Genomic DNA, 24,191 nt, shown 5'->3' on the forward strand with positions numbered 1-24,191 from the left:
CAGTATTTTATCTCTTAAATAGATTTTCTGAAGTGTTGGGAGGAGAAATCAAGAAGCTGAAGCCCTTCTTTTAAACTCAGTTCTTTTCTTTTCTTTTTCTTTTAAATGTATCCAGATCACTTCCACTATTTATGGTCAGTCCAGGAGTGTCACACTCATTTTAACGTCGTGGACTCAGTTTCAGTGAAGCTATTTGCTCTAAACTGTTCACCTTAGTTTGATTGTAAAGAAGTTTAAATACACATTTAATTTCTGAGCTCTCTTAAGAGATAAAGAAGTGCAATTAAAGCAGCAGATCTTTATTTTTTTCAATGTTATTAAGAAGTCTTGCTGTGGAAAATCAAAGCAACTTGCCAGCATGGACTGACTGGGATTACACTGTAAGAAATAGAGGTCTTTATCCTGAAGTAAAAAAAAAAAAAATAAACGAATAAAATATTGCATTTTTACTGTCACGACCAGAAAATGGTGTTAAAGATGGTGGAAAAGGAACATTTCTGTTATTAAACACTAACACCAATAACTAAATAATAAAATAAACCTCCATTCACTTAATGGTTTATCTACTACTTTGGCATATGGGGTTACATCTGTCAGTAAGAAGATTAAAACCGATGAAGAGACAGTTAAATGTATAAAATGTATGCCCTGCTTTTTGGAACTTTCCACATTTTCCAAAATGTAGCTGAGCTGAACAACGTGGCAGCTGGTTCTTATATAGCGCTTTTCTACTCTGAGCACTCAGAGTGCTTCATACAACTTATCTCATTCACACCCATCCATATAAGTCTTTTCTATCTAGCATTCATACACATTCATACAGCAGACAGCAACTTGGGTTAGTATCCTTCCAAAGGATATTTGGTATGGAGTAGCCAGCGACCTGCTCCACCTCCTGATCTACAGCCACCCATCATCAGCTCTGTTACGTGTTCTGAGAGTAATCTCATACATTCAGCTCACTCTTTATCTTGACATTTTCCAGATTTGGCATTTATCACTCGGTGGCAGCACGTCTATAGTCCTCATTTGTGATGTTTGATCATCGATTTTCTGATAAAACGTTTGGAAAGACAAAATCTTTACCACCGTAACAACATACTGTCATTTATTTTAGCTTTAATCTCCTTCTTGTAACACATTTAAATGTGGATTTATTGAGCTTTTTCTTTGAAATATTCTGTTTAAATAACGTTCTTCCTTAGTGTCATTTTTTAAGACATTTGTTGTGTGATATATTTATTTTATTCAGCCAAGGTGTTTTTCATATTTTAGCTGCTGTAACACGGTCAATTTCCAGTTTTCAGGACATATAAAGCTTTTATTTTATGTTCATTAAAGTAACTTAAAATGCTTTCTACATATTTTAGGCTGCCGAGTTGTCAAACATCTCCTTGGCTGATATTTAACCAACTTCAGCGTGACGCTTGCTTTGTTATTTTTAAAGGTCCTTTTTGTAAATACCCTCTCCAAATTTCCACTAAAACTGTCACCATCGGGGGCATTGTTACCAGTGAGTATGCAGAAAAAGCTTATGTTCTTTTAACTTTTGATATTTCTTTTAACTACTCCCATTTCCACAAGAGCCTTCGCCTATTTCCCATATGTTTATGTGTTATTAGTACCTTTACACATTTCACCAGTAAAACCCTAGACATTTTGCTCCAACTGATTTGCATTCAGGCACGTGTAAGTAAAAAAACTTAGGTCTGGGTTCATCCTGGAAAACTGGATCTAAAACGCTGTTCTTGTTAAAAATAAGAACTAATCTGCAGAGGTGTGAACTAAAACATGCAAACCTTTCACAGAACAGTCTCACACTTCTCTGGAGCTCATCTCAGTTATTCTGAGGAACCATAAACTGAATTGCGTTTATTCCTCAGCTTTGTCTGTGGTGCTCCGCTGTCAGTCTGCAGTGATTGATTCGGACACATCCCGCCTCTTGTGCCCGGGGACCCTGTCCGGTCATAAGTCACCTCACAGGTATGATGTTCAGTCCTGCGCCGCCTCTCCGTGACCCTGGCGCGGAGATGATGTATAGTGTGTGGCCTCTTCCACAGCTATTTGTTTGCGGCGTATGGGAGCTCAAAGCTTTCGCACGCCTTGTGCACTACATGATCCTATTGGACGAGCGGGGCAGTGGATATTGCAAATGATGATGGAGAGAGAGGGAGAGGGGGAGAGGGAGAGGGAGGGAGGTGGAGAGCTCCTGTCTTTCCAACGGCAGACACGCAGCGCTCCTTAAGACTCCAGATGCCTTTACAGAATACGCGCCGCTGTTTGCTGTGCGAGTTGCCTCTCCTGTCTTAAATCGATCGTTGTGTTATCGAAAACCAGAAGATTATGGGGATCGCGTACAATGCGGGAACACGTGGAAAGCTTATGAGACGAGCGGCTGCGCGCCCGTCCTCATTGTGATGGAGGAGCGCGGTGGTGCATCGCTGGGGATGAGTGAGAGGTGCGGAGGAGATAATCAACGAAGACACTGAGAGCTCCTGTGCGTTTGGACAAGGTCATCGGAGCCCAGCCTTGGCAGGATTATGTCCATGTGGAGGCGACAAGGGCGGACTTTTATGCTTCCTCTCCGGGGACGAGGTTGCCCGGGGTGTCCCCTGAAAACCAAGAGTTTCTCTCCTTGCGTTGGCTCACAGAGGCGGCGAAGAGCCCATCTATTGGTGGCTGAGCTGTATTTTTGACCATCTGCGTGTCTTGGAGATAAAAGTTTCCCCGCTCTGCTCGACGGGTGGGTGCTCTATTCTCCCACCGACTCTTCTATTGAACGCAGCTGAAGCCAGTTAAGGTGATTTAGTGGGTGCTGGTTAAAGGGGCAGCGGCGGCGGGTGGGTTGAATTCCACCAGAGAAACAGCAAGAAAAAAAAAGAAAAGAAAAAAGACAAAATAAAGATTTATTTTTTTTTTTTTTAAAGCGGCGGCCAGCTGTGTTTCTGGACTACCACATCTGCCGTTGTTGTCGCCGCTGTCCATGGTGCTGAACTCGGGCTCCAGGAATGGTGGAGACGCTGAGTATCGCAGTGATCGGTGCTCCCGGAGTGGGGAAAACTTCTATAATCCGCCAGTTCATCTATAACGACTTCTCGGAGGTGTACACGCCGACCAGGACCAGATATGTGTACAGACCCTCCGTCATACTGAACGGGAACATGTACGAGCTGAAGATTTTGGACGTCCCGCCGATCTCCTCTTTTCCATCAAGCTCCAGTCAGGTATCACGTCTCTGTCTCGGGAACTTTATCAGAGGAGGATTTATACAAGCTTAGAGAGGAGGGGGATCCATTCTCTGATTGAACCCGCTTCTCATTTATTTAATCACTGCTTAATCTTACAAGTGCCCGTCTGTTCACAGCCGCTAACATCCCTCAAAGGCAAAAACACCAATTTTATTTATTCCTCTTTCAGTATCAGATGTCCCTAGTCTACTAGTTGCTATGGAGACCTGGCTGACTTAAAGCCTAAGAGCTTCACTTTGGCGTTTTTAAACTCTCTTTGTCTCTGTCTTTCAGCCCGTTTATGAAGACAATATGCAAACTTGCAATATGCAAACTTGCATATTGTTATGTGTTAATCGTAACATGTCTTCTACACACTTCTAAGAAACAGCAGTGCTGCTGCTGATATTTGTGTTGATTCTGCAGCATTGTGCTTCAGGCATGGCCACAGCACCTGGTTAAAACTCCCTTTTTAAAAATAGAGCAGACTGCCCTTTTATTCCTGACCACAGGTCAGATGCCACCCCTCATTAGTTGGAGGCACATCTGGTCGCAGGATCATAGCAAGATGAAAAAGCACTGTGAATGCTGCGGCTTTGCAGTCACTTTTTTGGAGCAGATTTTTGGTTTTCTTTATTTCTTGACAAGAATCGGAGGTTCTTGAAACAGTCCTTATGTGGCCATACTGAAAGCATTATTAGATCCTCTAACTTTTTTCACCCTCCCGCCTTACAGATCCTTTGGTAAACAGTCACAACCAAGGAGGAGGGGAACACTCAGACCCACAGAGGCTTCAAAACACCACAGACTTCTGAACCTCTGTTTTCAAAAACACAGCCAGTAAAAAATAAGAACAAAAAACCAGAACCAAGGATGTGGGAAAGCTGCTTCACCTGCTTCTTTAGCCTCCTCTAAACAGGGGCAGGGCTGCCTCTGTCCAGTAGTATCATGTGAACAAGAAGAGATGAGAGTAGAGGGGAGCTCAAGAAAACACAGAGGTGCTTATCATGCAGTGCAAAACTAAGTGATGGGTGACGAACTCTACAGCCCTGATTTTGTGTAAAAAATATATTTTTGTGAGGCTTCAACTGTCTGAATCAGTCTAGGTGATAATCTTTTAAATCCTCTTTGTGTTATTATTCCGCTTACCTTGTGTGAATCAGACGTATTAAGCATTGTTTTAGGGTTTTTTTTTTACATGGAATGAGAAGTGCGTATTTTGGCCCTTGACACTTAGAGTGAAATCGCATTAAATCCTCTCTTTATTGGAAAGACATCAGCGCTCCGCTTTCCTTTCCCTCTTAGTGGCCAAATGTCTAGAGTAGGATCTGTTACAGCAGCTGAAATCCTTCCAATCTACACATGAGCATGTGAGAACTGCTTTAATATCGACTTAAAAATGTGACTCTATCCCTCGAGACAAATGATCCCCTTGTTAAAGTCCTCTTTATCATTTTCCCCAGCCCATTAAGTTGCTGAATATAGTGCTCCCCTCTCTTCATATGCATGTGTGCGGTGCTTGAAACAGCGCATCCCACTGCAAGTCTCTGCTGACGTGAGGCATGTGTTTGACTCCTGTCCACTGTGACCTCATTGGAAAGACCGAAATCTCCAAGGTCACCACAGCAAAGCCATTGATTTGCTGCTGCTGACTGTTTCTCTCCTTCCCTCCCAGTCGGTGTCACAGATAGGCCTCCCAAGAACAGCTGCGGTTATCTACCACTGGCGAAAGTGCCACTGAGAAAATGAGATCAGGCCAAGCAGGAGACAACAAAAGCACAACGAGAAAGAGAGACCTCCCAAAGTGCTGGTTTTCTGTGCGCTCACAAAGCTGCGGCGTTAACACAGAAAACATCTGACAGGGCAGAGCAATCATCTTGTCAGGGTTATACAAAGCTTCCCTACTAGATTTAACATTTTATTGGAAGGTGTTAAGAGTTCTGCAGACTGCTTACGCTACAGATTCCTGCTGGGAAGGCACTGAGTTTCCTTTTTTCCAGCTAAAGTGCTTTGAACCCCTATTAAGCAATAAGCTTGCAGGAGCAGCTGCAGGAACAGGGGACGAGGTGCATCTCATGAGTTCAAGTGTCTCAAAGGTTGAGTCACATTTGAGGGGTTTCCTCCTCATTTGATTGTCTTTGGTTAAACATTTCATGCTAATGTCAGAGTGGTGGTGCAGGCTCTTTGTCAAAGGTATACCAGGAGAGAAATCCATTAGCTGAGTGCTGCCACAACATTTCCATCTGACAGATTTACGGTTACTCATTTGCTAAGGAACAACACCTGGAAGGCCCGCTGTGCTTTGTCTCGCTCGTTCTTGCTTCCTCTGGTGCTTCATCCTCTATTCACAGCGAGAGACACGGGGCATTTTTGAGTCACTGCCCTCATCTGTGTTTAACCCCGCGACCACAGAAATGTAACGTGGATCAGGGGCAGTTGGATGTAATGAGGGGTGAGTTGAGCCAGCACAAAGAATCCTGATTGAATTTTACTTGCTGAAGACAGCAAATTAAATAAAAGCACACTTCACTGTTAGAATACAGTCGGGGAATAAGAGAGGAACAAAGGAGAGAGGGGAGGGAGAGAGCGGGAATTTGTTTTGGTCAATTAGAAAGTTTAATGGACACCGTTGAAGCCGGGGTGACCAAATGAGGTTTTATATTGTCCTATAAAATTTGTGATGAATAAGCTGCAGAATAGAGTGAGTCAGTACGCCTCCGCGCTGATGTAGCCCGGCAATTTCTCATCAGTTCAGATTATTTTATAAGAACAGCAGTGGCGTTCTAGCAGGCGACTTGTGACCTCATTTCAACAACATACAGAGACATTAAAAAAAAAAACAACTTTTTTTAATGCTGGAAAGAGGCAAGATTTGTATCATTTTTCCCGTGAAGCTGGGTTGGTGTAATGATTTGTTTGCTTTGTGGTGTGTGTGTCTGTTTCTGAGAGTATTGCATTGAGAGAGCATCTGTCCCGGTGTGTCGATACGATGTGATGACAGATGGATTTAAGCGTGACAGAAGATTCAGCATGATTTTTTCTTGTTCTTTTCTTTTCACTTTCTCTTCTTTTCCCTTTTTGTTCTTGCCATAATGTATCTCCATGACTTCCTCCCACACAACATGCTCCGTCTCCTGCTCTCTCTGGGCATTTTTCTCAACTATCTCTGTTAATACTTTCATATATAACAGCGGGGAAATGATCGTATTTCACTCTTGCAGATGCAGCAAGAAAGATGTGTGCGTCTGTGAAGTGCACATATTGGTGAAGCGTTAAGTGCTGACAGGATCTGGAAGTCTTAGTGGTGCCTTTTAAAATGAAACTGAGCACAAATGTATAATAATCATAGTGGATCATTCATTTTGAATTGGATTTAACCTGTTTTTGCTGATATATACACAAATATCATTATACTATCTGCAAAGGCACAGTTTTTGTAGTTTTCCCTGTGCACACCTTCACAGTTGATTTTAAATAAAACATCCAGAGGTGATAGAAGTGCACACTTTTAGCCTTAATTCAAAGGGTTTAACGAAAATGTTGCATTAACAGTTCAGCAGTTACGGTTTATACACAGTCCCTCATTTTCAGTGGCTCACAATTAGTTCTACATTTGATTGACGAGCGGTTTCATGGCCAGGTGAGGCACGTTCACTTGTTATTTCATAATAAATGATGCAGATATAATATCTGAAGTGTTGAATTTGTATTTCGTAGCTTTTCACCGAAATTTTAAATATGAGTCTCAAATAGATGTCGGTGCAAGTGAAAGACATCGTCACTGAAACACCAAAATTATCCTCTTATTCTTTTATGCCATTAAAAAAGAATAAATGCTCAGCAAAACCACAGAGGATGATTATTTCCATGGCTAAAAAAACAACTTTATAGCACCTAACAAAATTAAGGATACTCTTAAGGAGGTTGGAGTATTGTTATCGAGGACTACAATCAAGAAACGCCTTCATGAATGGAAATACAGAGAATATACAATAAGGTTCAAACAGTTACACTGAGGAACAGGAAGGCCGGATTAGAGTTTGACAGAAAACATCTAGATGATAAAAGATGAAACCAAGATTAACCTGTACTAATATAATAGAAGGAAAAAAGGTCTTGAGGTCTTGTTACCAAGGCCTGCTGGCTGTCCGGCATACAAGGTTAAAAACTAAAGGTGACAGAGTGTTTGTATCTGTGGCTCCCAGACTCTGGAACTCTCTACCATTGAGTTTGAGATCTGTGGACTCAGTCATTTCTTTTAAGAAGCAGTTAAAGACTTATCTTTTTAAAATTGGTTTTGGTTGACATTGTTTGGATGATGTACGTTTTTAGCCTCTGTGAAGCACTTTGTGAATTAATCTGAAAAGGTGCTATATAAATAAAATGTAACTTTACTTACTAATAGAAGAAAAAAGTATTGAGCATTAGAGAAAAGGTCATGATCCAAAGAATACCACGTAGAAACATATGCCTGGCAGGGGAACCAGGACACTCGTGTTTGTTGGTGATGTGATCGCTGACTGAAGCTGCAGGATTAACTGTGAAGTGTACGGGGCTACACTCTCTGCTCAGATTCAGACAAATGCTACAAAACCCATCGGGCAGAGCTTCACAGCACAAACGGAAAATGACCCGAAGCAAACTGTAAAAGCAACCGAGAGTTTGTCAAAGCAAAGAAAGTAGATATCCTTGAATGGCAAGTCTTCGCCTGATCTCAGGCCAGTAGTGCAGCTTTTCAGGTATTAAATACAAAACTCAGAGCAGAGATACTCACACACGAGCAGCAGCCAAAGGCAGCTGTAAAAAAAGGCCCTGCATCTCAAGTAAAGAAAGACAGCATTTCCTGATGTCCATGGGTTCCAGACTTCAGGCTGCAAAGAATTAAACAAGCTGGCAACCCTTGTATTTGCACTTATATAAGAATATAATTAAATCCATTATGGTTGTGTACAGTAGTGTAAAACTGTGCCCAACAAAATATGGACCAGACAAGCCTGGTCCAACACACCCTCATCCTCAGTGCTAATTACTGCCAAGTCAAATATGAATAAAATGCTGACATTTCACTCAACAAAGCTGAAGCATAGATTCCTTGAATGGGCTCTTAGTACAGTTAGATTTAATTAATTGTTAAGTACTCGCAAGCCATATTATTTGTTCTAGATCAGTGATTTGAATTAGAAGTAGCCTAGCATAGCAGACAGCTAGCTAGCAACCAGTTGGTGTCCACCTCTCATTCAACTATTCCCTTAAAAATGCAAAGTTCAAGTGGTAATAACAACACAATTGGTGAGTTATATTAAAAAATCACCTCTGGTACACTTATTATGAACCTGTACTAATGTAGCACTTTTTCGCTCAAAGCGCTTTCTTACTACAAGCCTCATTCATGCAAGTGCAATAAGAGCTTTTAGTTAAACATTCACACTAGCGGTGGTGGTGGTGTTTGTAGCTCTGGAAGATTTGGAAAGGTTGGCGACTCCATACCTGGCTGCATGCCTAAGAATCATTGGGCAAGTAGCTGAAGCCGAGTTGCTCTCCGATGCGTGAGGAAATCGAACCTGCTCCACCTCCTGAGACACAGTCACCCCAAAGGAAGTGAAACATCAGCTACTGAGACTGTAAACCATTTTATTTAAAATTGTATTCATATTTCCATTGTACAGTTAGGCCTTTAAATTGTGAGTCTATGCAGATTAACTTGCTTTTCGAGGCCGCCTCAGTGGCCCTTCGAGTAACTGCACTTCAAGGTGCACTTCAACTGGTTTCATTTTTCAGCCATGGCGGTTGTGCCTCGGGTCAGACCCAGCAATTGGTCTTGATGTTAAGCTTCCAGCTCCTGGCTTTAGCTTATTAGTATTTAACAAAGTAGGCAATCTTCTCATCTAACTCTCTGGCAGCAAACATGCAAGGATATCTCTCAGTTTCCCAATCCATTCTAATTCTTGAGAATTTCCATTTTTGACCCCTCGCCAGCATCAGCCAAAGTCTCCTTGTCACCTGAACACTGGAGACTTACAACAAAGGGCAATAAATGGTTTTGCTGGTCCAGGTCATTACTTTGAAAAGGGGACTTCCATCCCTAAGGGATGTAATGGATTTTAATTCCAAATCAACCAGCGTGACCTGTTTTTGACATATCTGTAATAGCTCAGCATTGGCCCCAGCCAGGTTACACCGGCCGCCCTCCTGCACTGGATGGAGTATTGATCCATCGCAACCACTCATTACGTTTAAGCTGCCGCCACTAATATCAGAGTCATGGCGGCTTTGCCATAGCCTGCTGAAAACTGACCACGGCCCTGCAGTTGTCAGGGAAACACGCTCTGTTTGGGTCTTGAGGAGCAAAGGACGAGTTGCTCTTTTTCCACGCTGTGGTAAGGCGACCGACTGGAGGACACAGACAGTGGCACCACACTTCACAGTCACGCTCCCGCAAGCACATTCTCACATCCCGGCGAGCACACACAAATAAACATGCCCACACATGCCGTTTGCATTCATTTGGTTACTGCGTAGCAGTGCGCTGCCTTTTCTTTACTGCTCTGTTTTGGCCTGGGCCTCGTGTTTGGGGTTTGGAGAAGTAGTATTGCTGCTTCTGTGCCGGCTCCTCCTCCACATTTAAAAACAGGACTTGGACGACAAAGAGATACGAGATGAAAACACAAGCTGCTATTTTTAGCCCCGCGGGATGTGAGGCTGCAACCACAAGCCACTGTGCGCGCCTTACGTCGTCAGCTGCCTCAGTTATCATGAACTGTGATGACAGCGAACATCTCTGGTTTGTTCGGGAAACACAACAAATCTTGGACTGGAGCTGTACCGGACACTTTAGGATAGACTCCAGGAAGAAAATGAATTGATGGAAGAAATTAGAAATCATAAAGAAAAAAAACACTCTTGCTGAAAACACTGTGAAAGACCAGAGAAAAGGGCTGCACTTTACACCAGTTTTCACAACACATCGTCCCACTTACGCTTTTTACTTTTGATGGCAGTGATCTTATTGCCATCTCCGTGCCTGATTGGCTTCATTATCTTCCTGCTGATCTGTGAGGCTGTTTCTGCTCCTTGACACAAACACCCCCTCCAAAACGAATAGAGGCAAAGTGTCCCTCACTGCGTTTTATCATTAGAACTTAGGCTGATCATCGCCTGTTCCCTCAGCCTCGCCTGTCACAAATTATCAGTTCATCTTCATTGTACAGATTAGCTGTACAGCATGTTTAATTTGAATGCAAATCCCCCCCAAACCTTGACAGCAGTGTAATAAAAAAAAATTTCTATTCACGTTTCTGTTTTAGGTTACACAAGCTGTGTAAGTGCTGGAAAAAGTGTAGAGTAAACACCACATGGAAAAAATGACTTAATGCTGTACAAAATACTGTAGCAAATCCATCAACATTGCACTGCTCCACTCCGGGGTCACATTAGATTGCATGCTAATTATAAGCATGCAAATTAAAATGGGGCCTGACAATCAGCACTTTGATATGTGAGTTTTCAAAGCAATATGGGCACAACAAGCACGGCTCCAAAGCAGCCAAATCATCATCAGAGCCCCGAGGTTCAGGTGCATCAGTCAAAAAGCATCAAATACATCAGAGCGGAATTTCACTGAAAATCATTGCAGCACAACATAATAAACAGCTTCAGGAGAGGCAGTGATCACATGGGGAAATTGATTTGTATGTAAATTCTTTTAAAAATATGTTCACAGGGATAAAAAAAATAATGTTTTAAAAAAGAGCTCAGGAGTTAGGAGCAAATCGAACTGTGTGAAGTAAATCTACACTGAGTCTGTGGAAACGTGCCAAGGTTAAATCAGTGATCTTAACAATATAATAGAAACTCACAGGCCATTTCATTAGGTATACCTTTTCAAGCGCTCTCAAATCTCTATCGGCCAATCACATGGGAGTGTGTCTATGCATGAAAACATGTTCAAACCGAGCGTCGGATGGGGAAGAAAGGTGACTGAAGTGACTTTGAACGTGGCATGGTTGTTGCTGTCGGGGTAGTCTGAGTATCTCAGAAAATGCTGATCTACTGGGATCTCTGGAGTTTACAGAGAATGGTCAAAAAAGAGAAACTACCCAGTAAGCTGCAGGTCTCTGGGTGAAAATCTCTTGTCGATGCCAGAGGCCAGAGCAGGTCAGATGCAGTGAAGAGTGAAAAGTGGGTTAGAAAAGTAAACTGTGTAGTAAAAGATCCAGAGGACTGAATGACAGTAAAGGTTTGACTTTTGCCACATTTCCGAGGTGAAGGAAACAAGGTTGGATGAGCTTAGAGTTTTAAAATTCAGTTGTTCAAAGATGACACCAATAATCCAATTAGCTATTTTAAGTACCTCCAGCAGGAAGCTGATATCACTGCACTACCTGATGACACTTTTGAGCTTTGGGAAATATGCCGGTACTTTCCAAGCATGAGACAAGTCCAACTTCCTGAAAATCTTTGCTGGTGAATGTGCCAAAAACTGATTTCTGTTTATATTCATTTTTCCAAATGTATAATATCTTTGCTTATATTGGTAAATAGACTTTAGTCAACAGGATTTATTAAAGGGTTATATATAAAAGTATCTTTATGACATTATTTTACCTACTTCATATCACTCTTTAAAAGTTATATATTTTTAACATCAATGACACTTTTTAGCTGGATAAAGAAAGGATATATAAAGCTCACTTTCTACCTTGTGACAGGAACGTTATTTGTGGCTCAGAATGATTTGATGTCATTGGTTTGACATGTGCTTCACAGATTATAGGCCGACAAGTCATTTACAACAGCTTAAATGTGGGTGACCATTTTTTGGCACAACACCCGAAACTTCAAAGTGATCACAAGAAAAGAGGTCTTGGGCCACACAAGCCCCTTTTAAGGCCACAACCTGTGCCGCTTTTCATTTCATTTAAAGGAATATAATAAGCCTGAATGTAATGTGTTGACCGGTGAGCTCCAAATGTGGCAGAAAACAGATTTGGGTTTTTATACAGAGCTCAGCTTTCCACGCTTCCAGCATTCATGTTAAGCCAAGCTAAGCAGTTTCTAGTTCCAGCTTCATAGTCATTATTAGTCATTCTCATCCCCAGCTACTAAACTGTATTTCCCCAGATGTTAGACTACATTTGAAAGATCCTCATCACACCGTTGTCTAAAGTCCTGCCGTGCCGTTTTGTGCATTACAGCAGTCTGCATCTAATAAGAACGACCCTGTTTATTGCAAAGTTAATTTCCAATGTTTGTCTGCTAAATTATATTAAATTGGATTGAATTATGTTTTACTGAACTGAACCGAGGCGGTCGCACAGAGTCTAGGCCCTTCATTAGCAGTGTGTGGGAACACCAGAGGTTATGTCTGCTCATCCCTTGATCCGCTGTTGCCTTTTTCATCTTTTCAACATTCTCCCAGGCCCGCGTTTGTGTTCTCATTTCCTTCCCTCAGTATATCTTTTTTCCCCAGCCCCTGATCTTCCTCTATTTGCCTCTCCCTCTTTTATCAGATCAAATGTTTATACATTAATTTCATGCTGTTACAGGCAGTAGGTCGGCAGTGGTGAGCTTGTGACGGCTGAGTGATACACAGTTGGATAGAGGGATGGTTCCTCACGTTTCTATTAAAACTAATGGCCCTCAGTAAGGTGCAAATAGACCAACCCGCACTGTGTGCTTTGATTACATTTTGAATTATGCTTTGAAAACCATTAGCATGAACAAAATGTTGCTTTTTTGCCACATCAGATGCCCTGCATCACAAAGATTATAATCGAGAAAAGTTAAACACAGCACCGCGTTCCCTTTTTTCCTCTCCTGACAGAAGGTTGTGTGTTTTCTTTTCCCCAGCCTCCGTCTTTGTCCTTGAACAGTGTGCAGTGTTTTACTGCGGGGTGGTCATCGTGTTTTATGACTTTGTTCAAAGCTGTAAGACTCCCAGAACCATGTCTGCTCGAGGAATTCATAGACTGCACTTTGTAACTGCAAAGGGAAGCAAACTGCGACAGAGCGAAGTTCTGTTACATAAAGAGGAAAAAAACATTAACCGAGGCTGATGGGATTATCGTTAGTCTTTTAATCTGTCATGAATCAAAGTATTGGATTTAAATTTCTCTTTGATGATGACGCTGGTGGCAAAGTCATCAGTTTGTCCTGAAGGGGAAATTAATGTCCGCACCCAATTTCACAAGAATGTATTCATGAGCTGATGAGCCATTTCACTCAGAACCACAAATAACCTCATCGTGGCATTTGAGGAAATGTCAGACTTTGACAAAGCCATTAGGACACACTGCCTGGGAACCTTACACATCTGCAAAGTCTTCCATCTAATACGTCAGCATACCTGAGAGACCATGTCAGTTCTTAAGCTTGACTAAAACGGGTCTTGGACGTACTCATATGTTTGCATATTTATGTGTTTCTCTACATATCTGTCCTTTCAGGAATGGCTGGATTTGCGCTGCAGAGGTGTTCGTAATGCCAATGCATACATCCTGGTGTATGACATCTGCTGCGTGGAGAGCTTTGAATACGTCAAAATGATCCGACAGCAGATAGTAGAGAACAGGTATGGTCACAAACACTCTCTGCTGACAACGCAGATGTTGAACATACGGTCCCACTTCCAAAAGCTTCAAACCAGGACTGTCAAACTCATTGGACATCATGCATCACATACATACAGCCTGCTTTGATCTTAAGTGGGCCAGACCAGTGAAACTACATGATTAATGTATAAAATTACAGAAAAATGTTTAGTGGTAGTTAATTTACCAGACTCTCCTTCGATTTTTTTTTTATTTTAAAATATTAAAGTTTTGTTAAAGTTTTGTTTTATTTTAAAATATTAAGCTTTTGTTAATTCACAAAACAGAGATTTTCCTGTAAATGAACCACAATGACGTTGTCAAGACTCACAGGCATTACTGTTTTCTAATTTAAAAAAAAAAAAAATCTAGGACAGGGACAACAAAAGACCAGAAATATTACGTAATACTGAAAAAAAAAAAGCTGTTGGAACATCTCAGAGCTAATTAGGTTAATTAGCAACAGGTCAGTAACATAAAAGAGCATCCCACAGAGGCTGAGCCTATCAGAACTGAGAATTAAGAGGACGGTGGGTTTACCACCCTTTATTTTAAAACAAATAAATGCATAAGAATAATGTTTAGAACATAAAAATTACAAAGAGTTTGGGGGATTTTATCATCAAAGTACAAAATACCAAAAAATAAAGGCCCAGCATGTGAAAATGTGAAAAAGAAAGTTTTAGCTTGTAGAGCCACCTTTAGCAGCAATAACGTAAAGTAATAGTTTTCTGTGGGATTTTTATACAGAGCCCAGCAGGCTCTCACTTTGACTTTTTTTTTACTTTAGCTCCACTCTTCTTTACAACTTTGCTGCAGTTCATTGAGGTTTGTGAGCACTAGCTCTGTTAAGAGTCCACCACAGCAGTTCAATCAGGTTGAGGTCTACGCTTTGCCTGGAACATCGCAGAACTTTGTTTCTGTTGTTTTTCAGACATTCTGTTGTAAATTTGCTGCTTTGCTTGGGATCGTTGTCCTGTTGCATGGCCCAATTCCAGGCAAGCTTTAGCTGTTGGAAGACGGCATCTAGAATACTTTTCTACTGAATACTGAGTCATTGATTGCAAGGTAAAACAAGCCCAAGGCGTCACTTGACGGTTGTACTAACTAGAATTTGTCAAGGTTTCCCTGAGCATTGCACAATCTGACCTTGGAGTGAAATTGGTCGGACATACACTCCTGGAAAGACTGTGACATTGTCTCAACAAACAGCTAAATTTGACTAGCAGGACCTGGCTGTTTCTTACCATCTTAATTCCAGTGGAAGCAGTAATGATGTTTAGTTTTTCACAGAAATTCTAGTGTAGTCGAGTCATGCATAGGATTGGACTATTCAGATTGTTATCAGTGCACAGCTTAAAAAACCAACATCCATACTGTAATCGTATAGAAGATCATTAGTGCACATGCCATAAGTAACTTACACCTTTGAAGGCTCCATATGCACGTTTTGGAGCAACGTGTGCTGCCATCCAGAGGGGGTGTTTCTCAGGAAAGGCCTTGTTTATTTCATAAAGACAGTGCGAAACCAAATTCCACTTGTATTACGGCAGCATGGCTGCATAGAAAGATAGAGGCAACAAAGTATTAAACATGCTCCTGTCTCAACCTTTTAAAAAATATGTTGCTGAAATCAAATTCAATAAAAAAAAAACTTATTTCAACAATTCATGTGTTGTTTTTGCGCTGTTTTCATTTGAATATAAGTTTGAATGATTTGCATTTCATTTTTAACTAAATGTAATACAACAATCCTGCTTTTTTTTTGTTAAACTGCTGACACACAGCTTGTTAACCTTCACTGATGATTTGTAATGAAATCATCCCGTCACCCGTCTGAAGACAGCACACAATTTCACAGCCTGTCACAAAGCTGTACAATTACATGATGGTGACAGTGATTTTTAGGCTTCTTGTGGTGGTATCTTTCAATTTAGCGTGCGCGCTCATCGTGATGACAGTTCACTGTCTGATGACATTTGATTCTTGTGTGATGCCTAAACCCACACTAGTAATTTAAAGGCTATTCTTGGGACAGTTGTACATTTAGTGTACAGAAGGCCCACATATAACATATAGTAAATGCTTCCTGGATTTGCTTTGCACCTGCTGCATATGGGGCCAGAAATCCCTCGCTCTCCAGTCGTCAGCTGCATGCATATATTTACATATAGAAAGGTGCATTGGATGGCTTCATTTGTTTGCCATGTTGTACAACACCAAACTGCCTCTCCACAGTTGATGCCCACTTTCTCACAGCTCTGAACGTGTAACCACGAATGTTTATAATCTAAGACAGAATCCCATTATCCCCAGCAACTATGGAAGAAATGGTGAATGTGAGAGGAATAGACAACAGGGGGAAAATGTGCAATCATGGAGAGTCTAACCACATGGAAAGGAAAGGAAGGGGAGGAGAAGGGGGCAGATACTGTAAGAGGAATCATGAATAATCGAGTTTTGGAGGGCTTTTTTTACTCTGTGTGTCAGCTGTCGAAAAAAAAAAAGTCTATTGTTGAAATGTTCCTCAGAAATCTTTTATTATTCTGGTTCCCACCAGCGAGGAGCCTACCTTCAGTTCAGTGAGGCTTGTGACAGTGTTGTGTCCTTCCATCATTCCTATCTCTCTCCCCCCCCCCCCCCCCCCCCCCAGTTCTCGTGAAGGGATGCACGCACACCGCCTCCCACATTCAGTACACCTCATTGTGCACAAGTAGTCAAGCCCGAGCAGATATGCAAGGAGATATTTTTAAGGCTGTTATGTGAGCACAACCTGTGAAAAGGAGAAAAGTGAGATGATTGCTGCGATGTGGTTGTTCAGCTCCCAAGTTTTGAGAACTTCGCCTCGGGGCTTGAAAATTGCACCGCTCATCTCTCTCAGGCTGCATCGCTTTCTCTTCGGCGAGCCATTTTGTCCATCTGTCGAGGCAGACGTGCAAATATGCAAAAGTATGCAAAAGTCTTTGTCATACAAAAAAAGCCTTCATTCGTTCTGAGAGAAAGAGCTAAGTTGTTAAGGCAGCTGTTTAAACAGTTTATACACTTGTCTTTTCTAGATGTTCTGAGTTCAACATCGGTTGTTACAGCTTTTCCTAAATAGTTTATATTCTAAGGCTTTTTTTTTTTTAATTACAAATCATTAACCCATTGACCTTGCCTCCTAAATAAGCAGCAGAATTAATATTATTGTTATCATCAACATTTCATTTTACTCTAAACTCCTGAAGCTTAATTTCCCACACTGCTGCACTAAACTTCTTTTAATTTAAACACGTCTAAACCATCACTAATCACGGTTAATTGTGGTTGACTTGAAGAGGTGCTGTATGTTTTTCATTAGTGCTGCAGGACTAATCTTTATATTTGCAGGTCTTACCTTTAATATCTGTACGTCCTTTACAGAGAAGATAACTGTCAGTATGACAAGAGGGGCACCTAGGTTGTTAGTGTAACATATTGGGGATATTTATATATTAGAGTAGTTTTGTAATATATTTTATTATTTATTATTGGTACTTTAACTTGTTCGTTACTGCCTTCGCGCAACTGTGACCGCATAAATTCCATTGGGATTAATAAAGTATTCTGATTCTGCTTCTGAGTTAGAATTTTATAACACATCCCTCCGGCTTGCCGTACATTTTCCCACTCAATAATGCTGTAAAGCCCTCACTGCAGCATGCGGTGGGAGGCCCCTTGAGCCTGTGAGTTTTAATCCTCCAGTCCACCCCCACACACCTCAGAAGGAAGGGAAAACTATGCAGAGACAACAGCTGTGACAAACACCAACACGATGGCTTTGCTGGGTTTAAAAAAATAAAAATAAATAACATAACCTTCTCTTTTCTCATACTCCTGCAGGGAAGGTAGCAGCAGCGAGGTGCCAATCCTGGTGGTGGGTAACAAGAGAGATCTGCAGCGTCAGCGCTTCATGCCTCGCAGGGCCGTGTCGGTTCTGGTGAAGAAGACATGGAAGTGCGGTTATGTGGAGTGCTCTGCCAAGTTTAACTGGCACGTAGTCCTGCTCTTCAAGGAGCTGCTGGGGATTGCTGTGGCACGGGGAATGCGCCAGAACCACACCTCCATTCGTTTGCAGGGGGCGCTACAGAGGAATCGCTGCACCATCATGTGACCCTCAGAGCTCCCTCCACCCCTGCCAACTCAGGAGTGGAGCGGCAGCAGAGAGAAGGACTTTCTATCAAAATGGCTGGGAAAAATAACCCCGTGGCCTCCTGCTTTACTGAGCTGATTTTTCTTAATGAGGTTTATTAGACTCGTGCGCTGTAAAAGACACTCAAGTTACACACATGGTCATCCAACCACTTCCTAGTCAACTGTGTAGAAACAAGGAAGGAAATGGGAAAAAGAAAGCAGGTGACAAACAATACAAAAAGCATAGCACAGATATGTTTCTCACATCACAGGTCAACATTTCAGGCTGCGCTTCCCAATATGAAAGGTCTGTCGCTGGGCCTGACAGGGCAGAAGCTGTGTTTATGAGAGTCAAAGTGGACAGGCAGCAATATCATCCGGTCTTCCTTTTGAATTTGCCACACTCTGTAAGGTCAAAAGCAGAAGCTCACATCTAACATCACTGGATTTATTTGGGATTTGTGCATGAGACCAACAGGCAAAAAGATGGAAACGATAAAAAGTGAGAGTGCTCATTTTCTGCGCCAGTTATCTCAAAATGTACATAGATAGATATGGTTAGGTGGTGTTTAATTTTAGATTCTGAGAAGTAGCCTGCATTTTTGTTCTCTCCCCCATCCTCTATTAGAATCTTGGCCGACAGTAAAAGCTGCTTGTTCACAGAAAGGCTGTTTTAAGGTTGTCTTGCAGCAGAAAATGCTGCAGTCCCTTATCATGATGTACTGTAGGACTTTAATCTGCTCCCTCCCCTCACTCAGTGTCTGTTTCTGATGAATACATTAAATCCAGGGAATGGGGAACCTGCAGGAGGCTCCGGAGCCTGAAACAAGAACCTGTGCATGGAGCGTTTGTGTGTGTGTGTGTGTGTGTGTGTGTGTGTGTGTGTGTGTGTGTGTGTGTGTGTGTGTGTGTGTGTGTGTGTGTGTGTGTGTGTGTGTGTGAGAGAGAGAGAGAGAGAAAGAGATGGGGAGAGGGAGAGGCAGGTTTATAGTTGACATTCAGGCAAGCAAAGGACAGACGCGGCAAGATAACAGACAGATGTTGAAGCACTGGATTAGAAAGGAGCAATAAACACACACAGGGATGTCCAGACTGACTATATGTGCCACATTATTATATTAAAAATGCCTCGCCACACACAGTCAATGTAATCCACTTGCGCTCCAGCAGAAATACACACGCAGAGCTCGGTGGCTTCCATATCAATATGTGAATACTATCTAATTGGTCATATCGTGAAATTAACAGCAACTCTTTTCATTTGATTAGGCTGAGGTATGTGAATATGCCAGCACTGAAAGCAAGCAGATCTATTGTATATACATGATTGATTCATAGACTAATTGAGTTGCATGCTTTTGTTGGTAGAGCCAACGGGTCAGGGTTTAATTGCACTGATGTGAAAATGTGATACTGTGTTTAATTTTTGTAATACATGGTTTTTTGACGCTGTAATGAGCAACTGAGTGGAGTGAATGTGGTCGTTTTTCACCGGCATGTGAGAGCACAAGCTCACGATACTCTACCAAGGTGTATTGTTGAACCCTTCAGTCAGGCCAAATGGCTGTGTTAGATTTTTTGTTTGTTTGTTTGTTTGTTTTTCTAGTTGGAAAAAAAAGAGAAATATGTAGCAGAGATAAACTAGAAAGCAACTGCGTGTAGCATGAGTTCTCATCATTTTGTTTGTGTGCATTTTCAAATAAAAAGGGCTACTGTTTTTTATCACATACTTCACTTGTGTTGTGTTATTTTTACAGTGTCAGTACTGTAAGTAATTTTGTTTGGCTTTTGGTTGCTTTTTGTTTTGTTTGTTCTTTCAGACACATGATTATTAAAAGCATTTGAGAACAACAACCTTGCTCTGGTCCCTTTTTTTCTCCATGTGCTTTTCATGGCTTCACCACATTAGGATCATTTCTACAACATTGCCATCTTGTGGTAAAGCGATGTTATCAGGAACCACATCAGAAGCATCAAACACACTTCCAGTTACTGGATTTTTGCTCAAACATGTGTCTGACCCCCCCCCACACACACACACACACACACTAGTTTTAACCAACTCAGTTCGTTTAAGGTAGCATTGTGATGATATATTCAGTCTAGACAGACTGAAAATTAACTGAATAAATGTTTCTGTACTGTAAAAGGAGGCCTGCTGTACTGAAAGACATGCGTTTTTCAAGAGGGACCTGACTAAATACAACACATAACAATATAACAAGTAAAGAAAGACATACACCTGACATTCAGTACACACAGTTGAATACAAACATGCAAATCATATAACAGATAAATAACAGATCATTACAAAAGCAGTCACACTGACCAAAAGAGCTATTCTCTCGCTCCTTCTGTAGGATATTATTCCAGGAAACAGAGGCCACAGCTTTACAAGCCTTTCCCCTTTATTCCATTCGGACTCTGGGGACAAACATTTGTATAACATTGTGAAAGCGTAGGCTTATGCTCGTTGTGCTGGTGATGGTGGGTGGAAAAAACAATTATTTGGTTCTATCTGTGGCCCTGTTTATTGTGCATATATATCAAGATCCCATTTAGGTGACAGCATAATACAAACTAAAAGAATAAAATGACACAGGTTGCCCTGGGCAGTCTGGGGATTTAAGATTAAGTAATAACACAGCAAACCCCCAAAGAGCAGGCAGTAGCTCTGGGGCACGGCTTTCTTAGTCATGTGGTTTATTTGTTACTTCAAATGCAGATTGTCCTACACTCAGTGTGCTTTTTCACAAGTAAAAAGGTGCCAAAAGTGTCTCACCCTCATGTGCACCGGTGCCACTGATGTATTAGGACCTGGATTATAAGCAAAGGCACAGGCTGGATTAACAACACTGATGATTAACTTGGTTTGTCTGCCCTACTCAATCTGACAGCATCAGATCTGAAATCAGGAGCCAAAACCGCATGTCAAATGTTTAGGAATGTTTAGATAACAACGTCACGTGGTGCGGGGCTGAATTATAGACTTGAATTGATAGAGTGGACACTCCCCCTCAGTGCAACCCCCCTCAATGAGTGGCCGGGGTAGCGGCCGCTCTCTCCCTAAAATTGGTGCCACAAACTGTTTATCGCTGTCGTAATGTAAGTAATTTAGTTTGATGGCAGCCTTATCAGGTTACGCTGAGACCATGTAAGGGCTCTCCCTTCTATCCAGCCCAGCTCTGTGCTCTGAATCCTCTGCAGTCTGCATCAGCAAAGTGTCTTGGCATCACTTCTCGTCCTTCCTCCGGTGTCCATTCCGGCGTCATGTGAAGGGGGCTTACGGTGGTTTCTCTCGCCCTACACCGGACCCTCTTCCGTCGATCTCATTCGTCAGTGCCGAGGTCCTCGCCCTGGTGGACCATCTGGGGGTAGTGTCCCTGTCTCCGCTGATCCCGGTTTATCCAGCACTCTGTGGCGTGCGGCGGAGCCGAGGATGAGCGAGCAAGGGAAGGGCTCGGCATCCGCCTCTGCCGCGGCCCCGGCACCAGGGTCGGATACTTACAAAGGCTGGCTTTTTAAATGGACCAACTATCTGAAAGGCTACCAGCGGCGGTGGTTTGTCCTCAGCAATGGCCTGCTGTCATATTACAGGTAAATATCGCACACATGGCGTGTATGTTTCCTCCTCCCTCCCCCTGGAAAATGTAAACGCCACTTGTGCTCATATTTCTGTGTCGGCGCATCACTACAGCTGGCTGCCTCAGCTGTTTAGCAGCAGGCTAAAGCTAGCTGCCGGAGCTGTGACGGAGGAGAAAGAAATGATTTGCTTTAAAAGACAGCTGGGCGCGGAGAGGCAGTGACACAGACGGGGACATATAGGGCAGCTAGTCCTTTAAATAAGTGGGAAATCATGTCACGGCAGGCACAGACGTTAGCCAGCACACTAAGCTAGCACGCTAGCCTCCTGTCATCAGCTGTCAGGCGGCTGCAGGTCCAGCTGTCCGCCCGGGGACACCGACACGACCCGGTGCCCGGCCGCTTTTAACACACATTTAATAACCCTTCGCCCTGAATACTTCTTTTTATGTGACTGTCACCGTCTCAAATACCTTCACCACATGACCGCCACGTTACTTTTCAGAGTGTATTCATTCATTGCATCACGGTCACGTTACTAAGCCCAGCCACTTAGTATGATCACCGTAACGGGATACTGTGCGAGAGAAGGTCGCTATCGTTTATCCGTCTGTCCTCGCTCCTATAGCACAGCCAGGTACCCGCGAGCTAGTGTTAGCTGTAGTAGCACCTGTGGATCAGGTGCTTCCTCCGCGGGAGTCATGTTTCCGCAGGTGCAGGTGTTCAGGCTCAAACATGAGCTCTCTGAATGGATCGTAAAGCACGCCAGCTCCTAGGCTTATTTCAGTTAGTAACGTGGATTTATACTATAGCACTTCAATTTAAAGCCAGTCAGAATCAAGAAATCTCCTTGGCAACAGCAAATTACAGACTTGCTTCAATTCAGTTTATATATTATTTTATATAAAGCCAAATCAAAAGAACAGTCGCCTCAAAGCGCTTTATATCATAAGGTAAAGACCCTACAATAATAGAGAGAAACTCCCCCAAATCATATGACCTTTTATGAGCAAACACTTGGTGACAGTGAGAAGGAAAAACCTCCTTTTAACAGGAAGGAACATCAGGCAGAACCAGACTCAGAAACAAAGCTGTACCTGCTTTGTGTGACATAATCTTCACAGCTTTCCCCCTAAACCTCTTTCATATACTGACAAAGATGGTGGGACAGAGGCAGAAAGCCAGGTCTTGAGCTGCTGTTTAGTCATGCAAAATTAGTTGATTTTCACTTTCACTGCTCGGCTGTTGCATGTTTAACCTGTTTGTTTGCTATTGCTGCTGCTTTTGTCAACACTGAAACACCCTGCATTATTTGGTGTACACAGACGGTTTCAGCAGTTTGTACATCATCCTGAGGCCTGTCATGTTACCAAAGCATTCATATCAGTGGGATCTTTTGGTCATAGTGTTTTCCAGCAACAGATGTTCGCCCTGTCTCTGACCCAGTTTCCCTAATTAAAGAGTGAAGGTGCACCTAATGGCATTAACCTTCCTCTGCTCACCGTGCTGCGAGTCAAAGCCACGACTGTGAAGTTTAAATGCTTTCACAGTTTAGATGGCTCTAGCACGATGTGTTAATGCACTCTGTAATTGCTTGCAGACATAAAATAATGCAAATCTTAAGTTGATCCCTCTGGGTTAATGTCTTTTTCAAATGTCATCTTTAATTGGGAGGTTAGAGTGCTTGTTTAAAGGGTCCCCTGCGAACCGTCTGTGTACATCAAATAACGCGGCGAATGCTCATCAGTATGAGTTTGCCTCCCCTGAGGCAAACTTCTGACTCATGATGTTTTCCTGCAGCTCCAAAACCAAAAATGCAGATTGAATAGGGAGCTTTCTCTACTCTGTGTGCTGGCAGAAACACGATCAAATCTCTTTTCAGACCATTTCATGCCACACTTTCTGAAACAGACTCTTTGTCTTTTAGTGCCAGCAGGGTTATTTGATGGAGGTGTGGTAGATGCAGCCCCACACCTGCCCGTGCTTGTGGTGAAAGGAAAGACGCCTGTTGCCTCTACCCTCTATTAATAGTCCATTATGTTGTAAGGTGACTGCTGTCCCCAGAGTAAAGGTAGCCCGTCGACATCTGAGCACAGAGGCAGCGAAGCGAACGAGCTGTCCCCTCCACTGCTGTCTTCCTGGCAGACCACATTGTGCGTGTCTGACTTCAGGCTTTGTGTTGCGCCTTCTCTGGCTGACTGTCTGCACTTCTTTTGTGAGTGAAGTAAAGGGGAAACAGTCAGTCAAATGTAACAGCGTGTTAGGTTAAAATGTCTTCTGACTGTTTTTTGTCTTTAGGTTGAAGCATCAGAAGAAAGACGATGTCACTTTGCATCAGCGTGTTATCTGATTTAATGGAAAGACAATTCACAACACATTAAACCGTGTCACACACTTTAAAGCAAAGACAACTTTCATCAACCCTCATGTAGCCTGTCCTGCATTTAATCAGTTTTGCTTTGTTTATTAATTCGCAGGGTCCCCCCCCCACCCCCCCCCCCCCCCCCCCCCTTTAAAAAGGGTACTTTGTATTTGTGATAAATCAGTACTGACAGACATGGCAATTAAGACTAGTCAATACCCCAAAGGATTTCTTTCATTCAGGCCTGCTGTTGATAAAGCAACGGGTTGGTTCTTTGAG

The 24,191-nt window shown here is 42.5% G+C and overlaps 2 protein-coding genes across 5 annotated transcripts in view; both read left to right on the forward strand.

Moving 5' to 3' along the window:
• Positions 1-446: 446 nt before the first annotated feature.
• On the forward strand, positions 447-19,786 carry rasl10a (RAS-like, family 10, member A). The gene is made up of 3 exons (XM_063490546.1): positions 447-3,224; positions 13,673-13,797; positions 17,678-19,786. The coding sequence occupies exons 1-3, from the start codon at positions 3,009-3,011 to the stop codon at positions 17,946-17,948; spliced, it is 612 nt and encodes a 203-aa protein (XP_063346616.1). The 5' UTR covers positions 447-3,008; the 3' UTR covers positions 17,949-19,786.
• Positions 19,787-21,180: 1,394 nt separating this feature from the next.
• osbp2b (oxysterol binding protein 2b) overlaps positions 21,181-24,191 on the forward strand; it is a 51,516-nt gene continuing 48,505 nt past the window's right edge. For 2 of the 4 annotated variants that reach the window (XM_063489509.2, XM_063489511.2), the window contains exon 1: positions 21,181-21,565. In XM_063489509.2, the coding sequence (XP_063345579.1) occupies positions 21,408-21,565 (158 nt within the window). In that variant the 5' untranslated portion in view covers positions 21,181-21,407. The remainder of the gene's footprint in view (positions 21,566-24,191) is intronic. The other 2 variants (XM_063489510.2, XM_063489512.2) reach the window with 1 other exon arrangement.

This window comes from Pelmatolapia mariae, linkage group LG12, assembly GCF_036321145.2.
Source record: "Pelmatolapia mariae isolate MD_Pm_ZW linkage group LG12, Pm_UMD_F_2, whole genome shotgun sequence".
NCBI classification, from domain to species: domain Eukaryota; kingdom Metazoa; phylum Chordata; class Actinopteri; order Cichliformes; family Cichlidae; genus Pelmatolapia; species Pelmatolapia mariae.